The sequence below is a fragment of the Schistocerca americana genome, chromosome 5, assembly GCF_021461395.2.
Source record: "Schistocerca americana isolate TAMUIC-IGC-003095 chromosome 5, iqSchAmer2.1, whole genome shotgun sequence".
Taxonomy (NCBI): Eukaryota; Metazoa; Arthropoda; class Insecta; order Orthoptera; family Acrididae; genus Schistocerca; species Schistocerca americana.
In genome coordinates this window covers 221,886,491-221,904,113 of record NC_060123.1, presented here as the reverse complement: position 1 = coordinate 221,904,113, position 17,623 = coordinate 221,886,491, and the positions used below count along the sequence as shown (strand labels likewise).

At 41.5% G+C, this 17,623-nt stretch overlaps 1 protein-coding gene across 3 annotated transcripts in view; it reads left to right on the top strand.

Annotated features, from left to right (window-relative positions):
- LOC124616189 (DNA-directed RNA polymerases I, II, and III subunit RPABC1) overlaps nucleotides 1-17,623 on the top strand; it is a 53,106-nt gene that overhangs the window by 26,384 nt on the left and 9,099 nt on the right. For 2 of the 3 annotated variants that reach the window (XM_047144483.1, XM_047144484.1), the window contains exons 4-6: nucleotides 7,458-7,597; nucleotides 8,860-8,999; nucleotides 15,546-15,624. In XM_047144483.1, the coding sequence (XP_047000439.1) occupies nucleotides 7,458-7,597; nucleotides 8,860-8,999; nucleotides 15,546-15,624 (359 nt within the window). The remainder of the gene's footprint in view (nucleotides 1-7,457; nucleotides 7,598-8,859; nucleotides 9,000-15,545; nucleotides 15,625-17,623) is intronic. The other variant, XM_047144486.1, reaches the window with a different exon arrangement.

Genomic DNA, 17,623 nt, shown 5'->3' with positions numbered 1-17,623 from the left:
CCGACGACTTATTCGCCGATGGAAGGAGGAGTGCTGGGAACAGTATATCTCCATCATTGGCACCCGTACCTCTTCCTCACAGGTTTGGTGCAAGATTAGGCGACTCTGTGGGTATCAGATACCCGTCAGCGTACCTGGGATTTCCCTGATAGGAGCAGTCTGTACTGAATCAGACAGGATTGCAGACTCTTAGCAGAGCATTGCGCTCAGAGTTCCGCTTCTACAAATTACCCATTGGGCTTCTGCTCCCTGACAGAGAGGTTGGTTAGTCGGAGCCTTTCATTCCATACGCACCACTCCGAATCGTACAATGCTCCATTCAGTGAGTGGGAATTCCACAGTGCGCTAGACACTTGCCCTGATATGGCTCCCAGGCCAGATCGCATCCACTATCAGTTGCTCAAACATCTCTCGATGGACAGCCAGCGACACCTCCTCGACCTTTTCAACCGTATCTGGGTTGAGGGTGAGGTCCCCTCTCAATGGCAGGAAAGCATTATCATCCCAGTGTTGAAGCCTGGCAAGAACACCTTGGAGGTGGACAGCTACCGCCTCATTAACCTCACAAACATTATGTGCAAGTTGCTCAAACGCATGGTCAGCTGGAGATTGAGTTGGCTACTTGAGTCTCGGAGCCTTCTGGCTCCGTCCTAGGGCAGAGTTCCGCAAGGGCCACTCTGCCACCGATAATCCGGTCTGCCTGGAGTCTGCCATCTAAACGGCATTTGCCTGCCATCAGAATCTGGTTGCCGTCTTTTTGACATGCAGAAGGCGTACGATACGGCGACATCACATCCTCACCACACTTCAGGTGTGGGGTCTTTGGGACCCGCTCCCACTATTTATTCAGAATTTTCTGTCGCATCGTTCCTCCCATGTGCAAGTTGGTTCCTCCCATAGTTTCTCCCGAGTCCAGGAGAATGGGGTCCCGCAAGGCTCTGCTTGAGTGTCTGCCTCTTTTTAGTTGCTATCAATGACATAGGTGCAGCTGTGGGAACGAGCGTATCGGCTTCTTTGTATGCTGATGACTTTTGCCTGTAGTACAGCTCCACTGGCATTGTGGTTGCTGAATGGTGGCCACAGGGTGCTATCCACAGGGTGCAGTTGTGGGCCGTCATGCACAGCTTCCAGCTCTCGGCTGCCAAGACCTGCGTCTTGCATTTCTGCCAGTGTCACATTGTTCACCATGAGCCATGGCTTTATTTTGACAGCGAACCTCTTGCCGTGGTGGAAATGCATCGGTTTTTGGGCATGCTTTTTGATGCCCAGTTGACTTGGCTGCTTCATATTCGGCAGCTTAAACATATGTGCTGGTGGCATCTTAATGCTCTTCATTGCTTGAGTGATACCAGCTGGGGTGCTGATTGGTCTACCCTCAGGTGTTGATTCAGTACCGTCTCGATTACAGGAGCCTGGCTTACAGTTCGGCATCGCGTTCTGCGTTGCAGTTGCTTGACCCCATACTTCACTGCAGGATCTGACTCGCAACTGGAGCTTTCTGCACAAGCCCTGTAAACAGCCTACTTGTGGAGGCTGGTGTCCCTCCATTGCGGATCCGGCACCAACTACTACTGGCCACTTATGCTGCACATGTTTGTAGCTTGCCCGGGCATCCAAATTACCGTCTCCTGTTTCCCAACTTGGTCATCCATCTTCCAGAGTGGTGGCCCCAGTGAGGGTGTACAATCACGTCCGTGCTTTTCTCTCTGGGCTTGAGTTTCTCCCTCTCCCACCTCTTTTCCGGGCCCATATACGTATACCCCCCGTGGTGTATGCCCCACCCATGCTTTCGGCTGGATTTGATACAGGGCCCAAAGGACTCAGTCCCTCCTGAGGCCCTCCGCCACTGCTTTCTTTCCATCCTTATCGTGTTTCACGGTTCTGAGAGTGGTGCATACCGATGGTTCCTGGTTGAGTTGGTTATGCTCTTACTCTTGGCGATAACTCTGAACAACACTCATTGCCGGCTGGGTGCAGTGTTTTCACTGCCGAGCTGGTTGCAATCTCTCGCGCCCTAGAGTGTATCCACTTCTGCTCGGTGAGCCCTTTGTTACCTGTAGTGACTCCCTGAGCAGTTTATGAGCTATCAACCAGTGTTTTCCTCGCTCTCATCTGGTGATGGCTGTACAGAAGTCCATCCATACTCTTGCCCGTTGCGGCCGCTCCGTGGTTTTTATGTGGACCCCGGGTCATGTTGGCATCCCGGGTAATAAACTTGTCGACACGCTGGCCAAACGGGCTGTCGGTGCACTGGCTTTGGAGATTTGCCTTTAGGAGTGTGATCTCCAATCAGTTTTGCTGCAGAAGGTCCTTGGTACCTGGGGTGATGAATGGCGCACCCTGCGTTCACCCAACAAACTTCGCATTGTCACGGAGACTACCAGTGTGTGGCGCTCCTCCGTGCGAGCCTCTCGCAAGGACTCTGTTGTACTCTGCTGGCTGTGCATTAGCCACACCTGGATAACATTATTGCACTGCAATGACCCACCTCTCTGTCGCTGTGGTTCAACATTGACTGTGGTCCACATTTTGTTGGACAGTCCACTTTTTAACTGTACTCAGGCAGACATTTGCACTGCCTGATTTGCTCCCTGCACTTTGATCTGATGACACTACCATGGCAGGCTTAGTTTTGAGTTTTATTCGTGCAGGGGGCTTTTATCACTTAGTCTGAGTGTTACTCTCTTTCTTTTGTGTTGAGTCTGGCCTTTGGCCTACGGTTTTTGATTGGGCTTTTTAGTGTCTCTCTTGGTGGTTGGCTTTTCCTTTTTTTGTTTCCATGGTCTGCCAATCACTGTAACACTATGTGTGTTTTTAATTTACCTTATCTGGTCTTTCTTTCTTTCTTGTTCTGTATCATCCCTTGTCATCTCCGTTGCTTGCTTTTGTTCCTTGTGGGTGTTTCATGATCATGGAAAAAGGGACCGATGGTCTTTGTAGTCTGGTCCCTTCAACACCCACAAACCAACCAACCAAGTAGTAGATACATATAAGACGTAAATAATCATGATGGAATTACATAGTCTCCGTCATCATACGCATAATAAAATTAAGGCTTCTTCATTTCCTGTATAGAAATTAATATAAAGGCACTCGCAGTCCTGCTGTGTTTATTGCATGTTAGTACTTTGTCCAACCTCTTTTCTTCATAATTACCTCAAAAATTCTCTTTGGCATTGATTTTGTTAGGGTCTGTAGTTCTTGCCCCTCTTCTCGTGTCACTCTCTGCATCTCATATATGGCCTAAAATTGCCTTCCATGCGGTAAATGCACCTTTCAAATATTCCTGAAAGGTTTTCCACAGGTGTCAAGTCCAGGCTACATGCATAACAGGGAAAACGTCAATATCTTTATCTTCAAACCACTTTTGTTGTAGCAGATACATGCGCAGGTGCATTATCTTGTTGAAAACTTGAACTTTCATTCCCTAGGTCCTTATACATTCTAATCTATTCAGTCTCTAACATCTCACTGTATCTATTAGAGTTCATTTTAGTGTTCACCGAAGCCATGCATGATTTACCTTTAGTGCAGAAGGCTGCCCAAATCATAACATTTCCACCACCAGAATTTCTGCTCTTTGTTACCTGTATTCAGATGATGCTAATCTTATTCGCATCCATCCACATCATCTAGATTAAACTACTTCTCATCACTGAAAATCACTTTGTCCTGTTCTCAAGTCCATGACATATGTTTTTCAGCAGACTGTCTAGCCTGTCTATGTTTATGTGTTAGAGCAGGTTTCTGCAGTCGTTTCTTGAATGCAAGACATTTGTTGTTTGACACAGTTTATTATTCCTGTCTGGCAGTTACTGGCAACAGCTAATTGACACCAAGTTCAGAAGAATAACAGTATGTGGCCTTTGCTTTAGCCAAAATTAACTGTTTCAATGCCTCAGATAATATTCAACTTTGCTCATATTTTCCAATTTGTCCATATAATATTCACAATCTAACAAGATTATAAAGCATTATACTTAAACAGTTCAGTTTCTTTGTGATTTGATGGTTAGTGTCAATTTCCTTGTACGCACCAATTTTTGCTTTTTCATCACATGATAACTGTTTCCGTGTGGCATTGTCACAGTCATGGTGTATGTACTCAGTACAAATTGTCACTAATGGTGTCTGTTTCCTTTCAGTAGGAAAGGCACTTTTGCACACTCTTAACACCACACAGAACCAACTGTCATTATACTGAATTCCACCCTCTACCACCTTAATCGTTGATTCCGTGTTACATACTGTATTACTGACATCAGATGTGATACCATTTGATTGCCCTAGTCAGTATACTGGATCTCATACTATTGCATATGCTATGTGCACAACTATTCCAACTCACAATGTTAATTTTCCTACAAATATCATGCCTTTATACTGGTTCCACTCTGTATGTCTGTGCTTTGAGTCTGTCACCCTCCTTGCCTTAAACTACTTGCACTCTTACCTTCTACAAACCCAAACACTCGGGACACCCCATTATGGCTGGATACTGTGCCCTTACAGAGAGAATATTGGCCAGTGTTGGTCAACACCTTTGGTCCTGTACAAAAACCAGTAACCATTTTCTCTAATGACCCACCATTTTTCCTGCCCTATATTACCACCTGGCACACTACTTGGCACTGTGATGCCACCTCCCTCTACCCAATGTCCCCATTCTCCAGTGGCCATGGCATTGCTGTTATCACACGTGCAACCTCCTTCCTGGTCACCATGACCACGTATGTACTTAGCTATAATTACTCCTTCTCACTTGAAAACTGATCCATGGTGCAGCCATTGTCGCTTGAATTGTCATCCTATACCAGTTTATTCATGAGAGGGAACCTTCCTATCCACTCTGAATCCCAAACCTCTCATGTTGTTCAGATTCAGTGATTACATCTTCATGACCTGGATATCCTGCTCAAAATTACCCTCCATACCTTGTCCACTTCACACTTTGTCTCTCGAGTTACCTATTATCCCACAAATACTTGTTCCCACCCTCGTTACTTCGTACTGCATACGGTTGGAACAAGTGAATCACTTTTTCCACCAGGGTTTCAAATTCTTGTCATTGTGTCACAAAATGAAACATTTTCCCCACCACTCCCTCTACGGTATTTCATTGCCACCCAATCTATGCAACATCCGTAAATAGTCCACATTTCACCCCTGCTTCCAACACCTTGCACCATGGTTCATATTGCTGTAAAAGGCCTAGCTGCAGGATCTCTCCCATGCATCATCTCACTTCCAAAGTTTTCACAGGTATTTCCTATACCATTAAAGGCAGGGCCAACAGTGAAAGCAGCCATATAGTCTACCAACATTGCAACAGCCACTGTGCAGGAAACTGGGGATTTGGACCATCCAGTTTCCGAACATTCCATGCAATATTTTGTGCATAACTTCAAAGACTGCTTCGCAGCCCATGCCATATTAGCCTGTGTCACCAACACAAACTTTTCTGAGTTGTACAGGTGGAAACTCTTTCAACATATTGTTTGTTCCTGTAACACCCCCCATAGTTGTAGTTTAGTGTGTGTACCTTCGTATACATAGCTCACACTGCTCTGTCTAGCAACTCTTCAACACATTTGTTGTGTGCCTAAATACTAGTTGCTATTTAATGCTTAAAATGTTGTGACTGAGATTTTCACATTTTAACAGTGGAAGACGAAGATTCGTGTTCTGTTCTAATCATTTTATGTAGTATCTTAAAGTGGTTCCATTCTCATAAAAGATCACAGTAAATATTTTTTTATAGATGTGTTTATATGGAATGACTGTGTGGCATATTCTAAAAAAAATCAGGTATTATGTTTGAACTTAATGTAAAGAACATTTTGCATCAGTGCCACTTAATGACCGCAGTTTGCATTTAGGGCCGGTTACCACACTAAACAGTTAATACTGGTTCATGACAAGAAGACAGGGTACAGTGTATTGATATTGAGAGACAGAGTTGTTGTCCAGTACATACCTACTGGGGGCATAATATGCAGTACTGCCAAAATACACACACAAAAGTAAAGGGACACAATAGCTAGCTTTTAGAGCTAACAGTTTCTTCCTCAGGGATGGGGGGGGGGGGGGGGTAAGGGAAGGTTATGCAGTGCATGTAATTGAGACATCGTGATGATAAGATCATGATAGTGAGGGCAAGAGTGCACATAGAAAAGGGGACATTGGAGAGAGTAAGTCAGAGATGGTATGTCGGTACGCACTGTGCCAGCGTCATTCCAGAGACAATAACTATGAACTGAGAAGGAAAGTTAGATTAGGGTGTAAGATAAACAAATAGTGAGTTTAAGAATTGGGAGACAGGAAAAAAAAAACCACACACACACACACACACACACACACACACACACACACAAAATTATTCATTTGTTTCCTTGTTGTCTGAAGTTTCTGATGATGGCTTAAGCCAAAATGTGTAAAGTTCGTAGTTTTAAAAACAATTAAAAAGCAGTCAAGATGGAAAACATTGACAAGTGATACAACAATTGTGGATATGAATAAAGGCTTAATGTCATTTATTGACATGACTGCTGTTCCACACCTGAAACACGCCTGCAGGTGCAATTTATCTGAGGTAGTGTGTGCCTTGGTTTTAGTTGCTGTGTCTATTTTTGTAAATAAATGTTTCATTGCTTTTAATTTTTAATCTACTGTCTTTGTGCCAGAATACTGTTTATAAATTTCCTTCTATATTTGATTGATGTTAGCATTAGTATTTGTCCGGAGAAATAATTAAATGTAAAGAACCTGGGTGTCAAAATCATTATTCCAGTCTCAAAACATACAGTGATTGAATCCTTTTTACACGTGTTGTAGGCCTAGTAATAAAGTTTGTGGATGTCATCAACTAGAGCAACATTCATGTACATTGAAGTAGAAAACTGCAGAGGTATGACTGGTCATAGAAAGAAATGACTGAAGATGTGAGCATTGGGCAGTCCTGTGGTTCAAGAAGGAAAAACAGGTGGAATACTTGTTAATTTTAAGTTAAAACAGTATTAGAAATAGATCATTGTTGTGCAAATAGAGACAAAAGGAGTTCGTCTCTTACTGTCCATATAATCTGATGCAGTATCTCACAAACAGGATCTCAAGCAACATGTGGTGGACAGGTGGAAAAATAGACACAAGGGAAGTCTACCAAGCAACAATGTCACTACCAATGGATTCACATTAATAAATTGAGAACTTCAGTTTAATTAATGTTACTGTATATGGGAAATATATTTCACCATAAATAAAGAAGACATAATATTTCCTAAGATGATTTGAACAGATATAATCCTTCTTGGTTACATTCTAGTGCACAAGAAATAATAGACATATTCAAGATGAGAATAACCTATGTAGTTATTGAAATGTCCTAGCAGATTAAAACCCTGTGTCAGATCATTTTAGAATTTAATTGTCCAAACTAATAGATGCCTGTTTGTTTTCAGATCAGATGTTTGTGTTTTTCCCCGATGAACCTAAGATTGGAATTAAGACAATTAAAACTTATTGTCAGAGAATGCAAGAAGAAAATATTCACCGTGCAATTATTGTAGTGCAGCAAGGAATGACACCTTCTGCAAAACAGGTAATTTATTTCAGTGTATTTTGCAGTTGTTATTTTAGAATAGTTGTTAGTGTGAGAGGACTTTACTCATCAGTGGATGACATTAAAAAAGAATGAAATGTATACCTTTCTTCAACTTGCGACAATCTACAGTTTGACATTGGACACTGGACTGTCACGTGGCATTTTTCACAGTAAGAAATCATTGCAGTAAGAAATCATTGCTACAGGTGAAAGGGATGCTACATCACAGAAAGAAAATTGTTGAATAAAGTGAGTATTGTATCAGTGACCTTTGGACAAGTAAATTGACACCCACATAGTCTTAGTCACACTTAAAAAAGAGAATAAGCAGTCAGTTGTTGGCATAATGAGACAGAATACTGTAAAGAAAATACACTCTCAAGGAACTTGGGTTATGAGCTATGATGAAAGTAATATTATTAATATTATGACAATGTAAATTCCATGGTGAATCAAACTATTCGGGTCCTTTGCCTTTCATGGGCAACTGCTCTACTGGTAGTGCTTGCCCACGAAAGGCAAAGGTTCTGAGTTCAAGTCTTGGCCTGGCACACAGTTTTAATCTGCCAGGAAGTTTCATATCAGCATACACTATGTCCAATATTTTTTAATTTTAGAAAAGATAGGAAACACCAAAAATTAAACCCAGCTGAAATAAAACTGTGTAACAACACAATTTCTTGTATTGAAAATGTAGATGATGTTGTTCTAATAAGCGATGGAGGAGCAAGAGAAGACAAATGGTCTCTCAGACCAAAATAACAATGGAGGAAAAGGAGGAGGATGAAGAGAAATCGGTTCTGTGACAGAATGCTCATGCCAAAATCAAACTGCTCTACACTTAAGATTTTCTTACCTTTTATGTTCTACAGATAAATACGTGTAGCATTTTGGAATTATATTAGGTCTACATGGTATTCCTTTAATAGCATTTGTTTCAAAAAATTCCTTTGGAGCAGTGCATGAAATACAAAATGGGTTTCAAACTTCTCCCCTGTAGTAACAGAAAATTCTTCATTTGGGTATAAAGTAAAAAAAAATTTGCTGTTAGCTTCTTAATCTTAAAACCAAATAATGTTTGTTACAAATTGCAATTATATGTTCAAAATAATGAAATTTTGATTTGTCATTGGTGGTGAACCGTTTGCTTTGATTCTTTAGTTTTGTTACATGTAGTACTTAGTGTTTTTGTTATAGAAGAGTGATGTTAATTTGGTGCAAGATAATTCAGAATTATAATTCGTGAACTTTGTTTGCAGTCACTGGTTGACATGGCACCAAAATACATTTTAGAGCATTTCTTGGAGTCTGAACTGCTGATCAACATCACAGAGCATGAACTGGTACCTGAGCATGTCGTAATGACGCCAGAAGAAAAGCAAGAGTTGCTCGCAAGATAGTATCCTTTATAAAATATTACTATTACCTGTTGTAAAAAGTTTGTGTTGGTGGTATAAGAATAAAACTTCCCATATTTCATTTACGGAAGTGAGCTGCCATTACATGTGTAACTGCTCTGTGTTATTATGAAAAAAAAATTGTATTTATTTTACCGAACTGTAAGATTCTTCCTTCTATTTAGCAGAAAGTTGGGAGGACATGCATTTTTGTACCATGCTTGAGTTTTTAATTTGTGTGATTGTCACTTTTATTTGTAATCAATACAAAAACAATTTCCAGCATGCAGTTTACATTTTCATCTAATGTCTGGTAGGCAGTGTGCATTTTCATCATAGTTACCATATGTACATGAATAATCCACGCACGTTATTTTCCCAAATTTAAGGATGAAAAACTGGAGTACATGGGTTAATTATAACAATGGTTGTACTGCTCCGTCTCCAACAATAGATTTCGTTATACTATAGTGTTGTTGCAGCCTCATTTGTGATTTATCAGTAGCACAATAGAATCAAGTATTAACCATAAGTTAACTTGTAAATTATGGCTACAAGTTCTTGTTATTGCTTACATACATCTTAAGAAAAACTTGAAGTTATTGACAAAGCACAGAACATTGGAAACCGTGCAGCAGTAAGAAAATTGATGCAAGCAAGGGTTGTATTCATGACTGGTGAAAAAACTAGATTTGTCTTAAAACAATGATCACCGTGCATTTCGTGCCCAAAAAAGTTCAGAATCTCGACCTCGAAAAAACTCTGTGATTATGTAGACGAGAAACAACAATATGGGTGCGTGACGACTACTGAAATGAAATGGGCCAACTCAGAGCACTGGCTGTAGCCAAAGAACTTGTTGTGTCTGGTTTCAAAGCTAGCCGTGGCTGGCTGTCTTTTTCAATCAAAATGGATTAGGCTTCTGGAGGAAAAAATACTATAGCTCAACAGCTTCCAGATTAGTTATGAGGAAAAAGCAGCAAATTTTTTATTGCTATGTGATAAATTAGTGCTGCAAACATTCCTGTACATTATCACAAATTGGTAACATCTGTAAAAAACGAGTCTATTGTGACATGATGCTCGGCAACACTGTGAACAGGAAAGGGGAATCCAGCATCACGATACGAACCGGCAACAATGAGAAACAAAGGTGTACAGGGATCCTGTGTGTAACTAGCAATGGATGAAATCTACCACCTTATGTGGTATTTAAAAGAAAAACTATTCCAAAAATATCAGTGATAATCTTACTGGTGAGAGCGAACCCAAAAGAGTGGATGTAGAGTGACCTTATGAGTGACTGGGTGACACATGTTAGGCATCATTGCCCTGGTGCATTACTGAATTTATGTGACATATTAGTCCTGGACACTTTGCTTGGACATACAACTGAGGACATGAGACAAGTTACAAAAAGGGAAAACTGACTTGATCTTTATCCCAGGAGCCCTAACATCTCTCCTGCAACCACTAGAAATGTACATAAATTGGTCATTCAAAGCTGCACCTAAACAATAATTCACATAACTGATGGCTTATGAAAATCACAAGTTTGTGGGCAGCTGGATTTCTCCCATGTTTGTGAGTGGGTAATGTTCATTGATTCCATTCTGTTACCACAGATGGAAAAATCCTTCAAAAAATGTGGTATCACAAATTCAGTGGATGGAACCAAAGACTACAGGAAGAGGTCCAAAGCAACAAGGATTCCTCCACTACTAGTGATGAGGAAGAGAATCATTAAGTTAATATAATTTATTTTGTAAATAAACCATAAATGAAAGCCTTTTTCCCTCTCTTAAAATTAGGGTGTGCAGATTATTCGATGGTGCGGGTTATGTATGGTACTTTTGATGGTTTTTAGTGGCAATGACAGCTATGTTCTACAAATTTTTGGTCAGTAATGTGACATATTTACTTCATTTTTCTGTTCCTATCATGTAGCTCATAGAAAGAGTTAGAACATAGTGGACCAAGAAGGGGACAAAAAGAGAAAACCATTCAAGTCTGAGCTGTGAAAGCTATTTAATTCTGTTGCATATGGCATGTAATGAGTTCAGAAAATCCGCTTTTATGTTCCTGGAGTTAAGGTTTTCCCAGTGTTTACAACATTTTCTTGTCAGCCCTGTCATGTTTGCTATGTTAATTCCAACTCATTTTTCTGTTAACATGATTATAAAATACTTTGGCCTTAAAGTACATTGAAGTGCCAAAAATTACTTGCTACCTCCTAATATTGTCGGACCTCCCTTCTACCCAGCGTAGTGGAGCAACCCAAAGTAACGGGGACTCAACAAGTTGTCTGAAGTCCCCTGCAGAATTGTTAAGTTATGCTGCCTCTATGGCCATCCATAATGTTGAAAGTCTAGCCAGTGCAGGATTTTGTGCATGAACTGACCTTTAGATTATGTCCCATGAATGTCTACTGATATTCATGTTGGTGATCTAAATGATTAATGGAAAATCTAATATAAGATGTGAAACAAATACTAACAAAGAGATAGAGGGGCTGGCCAGTACTTACCTCAGCTCAGTACAGCCGATAGATACACATAAAACCGAACTGAAAATTTACAGTCCTAGCTTTCGGAACTTTGTTCCTTCATCAGGGAGGAGAGAGGGGAAAAAAGGGAAGAAGGGAAAGTGGATTCAGTTACTCACAACCCAGGTTATGAAGCAACAGGGAAAGGTAAACAGGGAGGGTAGCAAGGATGGAGGCATGGTTGTCAGAGGGAAGCCAAAGATATTCTACTGTAAGTACTGTGCCAGCTTCAAACCAAAGAGGATGCATACAGAAGTAAAGAGGTATATAGTATAAAGATAAACACAACTATGTTGGATGAAAAGAAGCGTGAATGGCTAAAGAGGAAAGGGAAAGAGGAGCAGACTGAAGAGTGAATGGGAGTGAGGTTGTTTAACGTAGGTTCAGTCCAGGGGGATGGCGGGATGAAAGGATGTGTTGGAGTGCAAGTTCCCATCTCCGCAGTTCAGAGGGACTGGTGTTGGGTGGGAGAAGCCAAATGGCACATACGGTGTAGCAGGTTCCTAGGTCCCTAGAATTATGCTGGAGGGCATGCTCCGCCACTGGGTATTGCGCATCTCCTAGGCGGACAGTTTGTCTGTGTCCATTCATGCGCTCAGCCAGTTTGGTTGTTGTCATGCCGATGTAAAAGGCTGTGCAGTGCAGGCATGTCAGTTGATAAATGACATGTGTAGTTTCACATGTAGCCCTGCCTTGAATAGTGTATGTTTTACCAGTAGCGGGGCTGGAGTAGGTGGTTGTGGGGGGATGCATGGGGCAGGTTTTGCAGCGGGGTCGGTTACAGGGGTAGGAACCGCTGGGTAGAGAAGGTAGTCTGGGAATATTGTGGGGTTTAACAAGGATGTTATGGAGGTTAGGGGGGCGACGAAAGGCAACTCTGGGTGGTGTGGGGAGAATTTTGTCAAGGGATGATCTCATTTCAGGGGTTGACTTGAGAAAGTCATATCTCTGGCGGAGTAATTTGGTGATGTTTTCGAGGCCAGGATAATATTGGGTGACAAGGGGGATGCTTCTGTGTGGTCTGGGGGTAGGAACATTGTTGTTGGACGGGGAGGAATGTATTGCAATGTTCCTACCCCCAGACCACACAGAAGCATCCCCCTTGTCACCCAATATTATCCTGGCCTCGAAAACATCAACAAATTACTCCGCCAGGGATATGACTTTCTCAAGTCAACCCCTGAAATGAGATCATCCCTTGACAAAATTCTCCCCACACCACCCAGAGTTGCCTTTCGTCGCCCCCCTAACCTCCGTAACATCCTTGTTAAACCCTACAATATTCCCAGACTACCTTCTCTACCCAGCGGTTCCTACCCCTGTAACCGACCCCGCTGCAAAACCTGCCCCATGCATCCCCCCACAACCACCTACTCCAGCCCCGCTACTGGTAAAACATACACTATTCAAGGCAGGGCTACATGTGAAACTACACATGTCATTTATCAACTGACATGCCTGCACTGCACAGCCTTTTACATCGGCATGACAACAACCAAACTGGCTGAGCGCATGAACGAACACAGACAAACTGTCCGCCTAGGAGATGCCCAATACCCAGTAGCGGAGCATGCCCTCCAGCATAATTCTAGGGACCTAGGAACCTGCTACACCGTATGTGCCATTTGGCTTCTCCCACCCAACACCAGTCCCTCTGAACTGCGGAGATGGGAACTTGCACTCCAACACATCCTTTCATCCCGCCATCCCCCTGGACTGAACCTACGTTAAACCACCTCACTCCCATTCACTCTTCAGTCTGCTCCTCTTTCCCTTTCCTCTTTAGCCATTCACGCTTCTTTTCATCCAACATAGTTGTGTTTATCTTTATACTATATACCTCTTTACTTCTGTATGCATCCTCTTTGGTTTGAAGCTGGCACAGTGCTTACAGTAGAATATCTTTGGCTTCCCTCTGACAACCATGCCTCCATCCTTGCTACCCTCCCTGTTTACCTTTCCCTGTTGCTTCATAACCTGGGTTGTGAGTAACTGAATCCACTTTCCCTTCTTCCCTTTTTTCCCCTCTCTCCTCCCTGATGAAGGAACAAAGTTCCGAAAGCTAGGACTGTAGATATTCATGTTGAGCAGTCTGATTGGTTAAGTCATTTGCTCAAATTGTCCAGAATGTTCCTCAACCAGTCGCAAACAGTTGTGGTCCAGTGACATGGTGCATTGTCGTCCATAAAATGCCATCGTTGTTTTGGAACATGAAATGCGTGAATGGATGCAAATGGTCTCCCAGTTGCCAAAAACAATCTTTCCAGGCAATGATTGGCTCAGTTGGACCAGAGGACTCAGTCTATTCCACGTAAAGACAGCCAACACCTGGTTGCGCAGTGCCTTGTTGACACCTTGCATCCGTGGCTTTGTGGGGTCTGCACCAGACTTGAACACCACCCTCAGGTCTTAATCAATTGGAATCAAGACTCATCTGACCAGGCCACAGTTTTCCAGTCATCAAGGGTCCAACTGATATGCTTACGAGCCCAGGAGAGGCACCGGAGTCGATATCATGCTGTTAGCAATGACACTTGCATCGGTCGTCTGTGCCAATACCCCATTATGACGACTGATGACCATAGATGTTAAAGGCAAGGCTTACATTTGTGTTTTATTACAAAAATAAATTATTCTAACATAATGATTGTATTCATCATCGCTAGTAGTGGAGGACTCATTGTTACTGTCACCATTTTCTCATGGTGTGTCGTCTTAGGTTCCATCCACTGAAGGTGCAACCATTGTGCAGCATTCTAAGTAGAGATCACCACTAACAAGTAGTTTGTCTGCATGAATGGCCATTGCTGAACTCTGGGCAAGATACATGTGGATCATCCAGTTTCCAAGCATCTCGTGGAACATTTTGTGCTGAACTTCAAAGGTTGCTTCGCAGTCCATGCTGTCCACACTTAACTTCTCTGAGTTGCACAGGTGGGAACTCTCCCTTCATCATATCCTTCACTCCTATAATCCCCTCTGACACAACCTTTGCTAGTCCCTGTCCTCCACCTACCCAACCAGTTTCCGAGCATGCTATGCAACATTTAGTGCTTAACCTCAAAGGCAGCTTCTCTAGTTTCTATAGTATGCATTATATTAAGGTCTCTGTACCTGGGCCACAGTGCCGTGATTACTCTGATGTGGTCGTTTTTGCGATATGACGAATTTATGTAATACTACTTAATTTCAAACTATTTCATACTATAAAACATCTGTCATATTGCTGGACAGCCATTGTTAGTGCCTTCACATTCCTGCATGTGCTGGTTCGTGAGCCAGCTGTCTTCAGCTCTCTCCATGGGACTCGTGTGAAACACAACTTCTGGCCACCTAACTCGCTCACTGCAGCTGGCAGCCACTTGGACCTGGTCTTGTTGCTGGACCAGCCCACATAAGCTCTCCTCAACAGAGACAATACTTGCAACTCCATGATTCCAGTAATTTACCCAGTTGCCAGCATACATATTATGTCACACGTGGTTCAGATATGTTGTCAGGAATTCAGTGTTTTATTTGATGACATATTTGTGAGACAGCAGATGTCAGCCAAAGAGGGGAACATTAACATTAATCATATTTAGATAATGCATTAGTACTGTGTTCACTTGTTTTGGTACATGTTTGTAATCCTCAGGGTTATGTCTCAAACTATGTTTTGATTAGCATTCTCTCTTAATAGATAGTGTCAGATGGGAACTGCAGATTTATTGTATAATTTGTTCAACTGAGTCTCATGTAAAATGTGTGTTGCCAGCAGCAGCAACTTCTAATAACAAAAGAATAACGGTGTGTAGACTTGTGTGTTCAGTCTAATATACATTTTTTTTTGTTGGGTGAAGTGACCCTATGCTATGTACATTCTCCCTCTCTCTCTCTCTCTCTCTCTCTCTCTCTCTCTCTCTCCCCCTCTCCCTCTCCCTCTCCCTCTCTTGTCTTTCTTGTTTGCTACTGACATTGCCTGGTTTGAAGTGTGCTTTTTATAACCTTAGCGAATGTTTAGTAAACTGAAAGAAAACCAACTGATGCGCATCCAGGCTGGTGACCCTGTTGCTCGCTACTTTGGATTGAAAAGAGGGCAGGTATGGCATAATCATGTAATATTGATACATTTCTAAAATCGAGTATTTGTTGTTAATTGTTTGAAACGTGTTTTTCTTGTAATCGGTACAGGTGGAGAATATGGCTTACTGTCACAGTTACTAGCACTGGTTCATTTAATTTCAGTTGTATTTTGTTACAGAATTTATACTACTTGAAAGATCTCTTAAGGTTGGCTGCTTGCCGTGCCACATTTTTCTGTTAAATGATGATGTATTTTGAATTTCATGATTGGACTTTTAATCTGAATTGTGTGTAAAACAGCTAAGCCACATTATGTGGGTCAACATTTTGGTATTGTGAATGTTACAAATTGAATTGCAGTTCTAGTAGACAAATGCCCTTAAACCAGACAGAGAGAGTATTTTATGTTCATGGCTAGTAGAGACTCCCCCTCGATTTGTGTTGGAGATTAATCTTGATCAAAAAATTATGTTCCTGGTTACTTGGACAAAGATTAGACATCCAAGGCAACCTTTAGATGGATTTGACAATTTAGTTCAGTGTTCCTGTACTTTCCACTTAATAATTTGCTCTGCTTTGGAGGAGTTTTTAAGCAGATAGATTAGTATAACAGGAAGTTCTGCATGCATTTGGAAATTGAGATGATTATTGTGTGTGATTTGAGCTTAAAACGACAGGAAAGATTGTGATAAACCTTCCATTTTGCTGTTGAATCTTCTGTAGCCTTAGGTGTCCATTGGCTTCCTTCACAAGTACTGTTTAGTGCCTGCTAGAAAAAAAGTTATGTAATTAACTAAATTATCCCCTTTTATAATGCTAAATGGCTCTTCACAATGCAGATTCTTTATTTTCCATTGACATCATGTAGTGGCTTTGCATTGATGACATGATTCAGTAGCAGCCACTGTATTGATTAATTTTCACATTACATGTACAAATTATTTATCCTACATTGACTAGTTATACAGAATTGCAGTCATAATATTAAATCTCAGTTTGAACACTGCAAGTATCGGAGAATTCTCTTAAACTGTAGACCTGATATATAACTTACATTTAAAATTGTTGAGAGGTGTATGTAGTGTAGAAAAGAGTTGCAAATTTTTGTGCGCCTATACCTAGGAGTGTCAATACTCCTTTTGTTTCTGGTGTCATGGCAGTGCATATTTTCTCTTTTGTTAAACCATTACTTTTTTTTAGCATATAACAGTTATAACTATATATAAATCTTTATCACTGTCAGTACTCTGATCTTGGTGAACAAAGGATGACAGTGTTCCCATGGCCCAAGATGGTATTTGAAGCAATCACAGGTCAAAAAATATGCCACCTAATTTGCCTTATTAGTGTGCCCGCATTATACCAACTTTTGAGCTTATGCTAAAAAACAAGCGTGCATGTTTCTTTGTCATAAAATGCTAGGTCCCACGCCAGAGTACGGTACTGCATTGTATTACGTGGTGTGCAACAAACTATTCAACCACCAATAATTAAAACAGCAACACAGCATCAAGCACATTGACACATTACGTTAGTGCACTTTTTATTTTGCAATTGGTTTCTTATTATACAGATTCTCTCTCCAAATTGGGCTTTGCCAGGTGATGTAAAATACCATTAACTGAAGTTGGTTACATTTTCGATATTTATATGCAGAAAATGATGCTGTTTCAAACTATCTCTGATAAAATATTTTACCTGGACACAATTCCCTATTAGGTAATTTCGCATTTTGAGGCATCTTCTGCCATCTTCAACAAGCAATTGTACAGTAGCTGTTCTCAAATGCTTTGTGTTGTGTTTTGCTCATTGTTTTCTTATTTTAAAATTAGTTATGTGACAAAACCTGGTCCATCATGGATCCAGAAGAGATCTTTCGCAGAACATTAATTTGGGCTGCTGCCCTATGAGAGGGAGGTGGGACTTGTTTCCCTGCACCACTCCTCCCCTCTCTGGCACTCAAAATTCTAGTTTGTTTACGTACGTGACAGTCACTATATAGTGTCCGCACTCTGT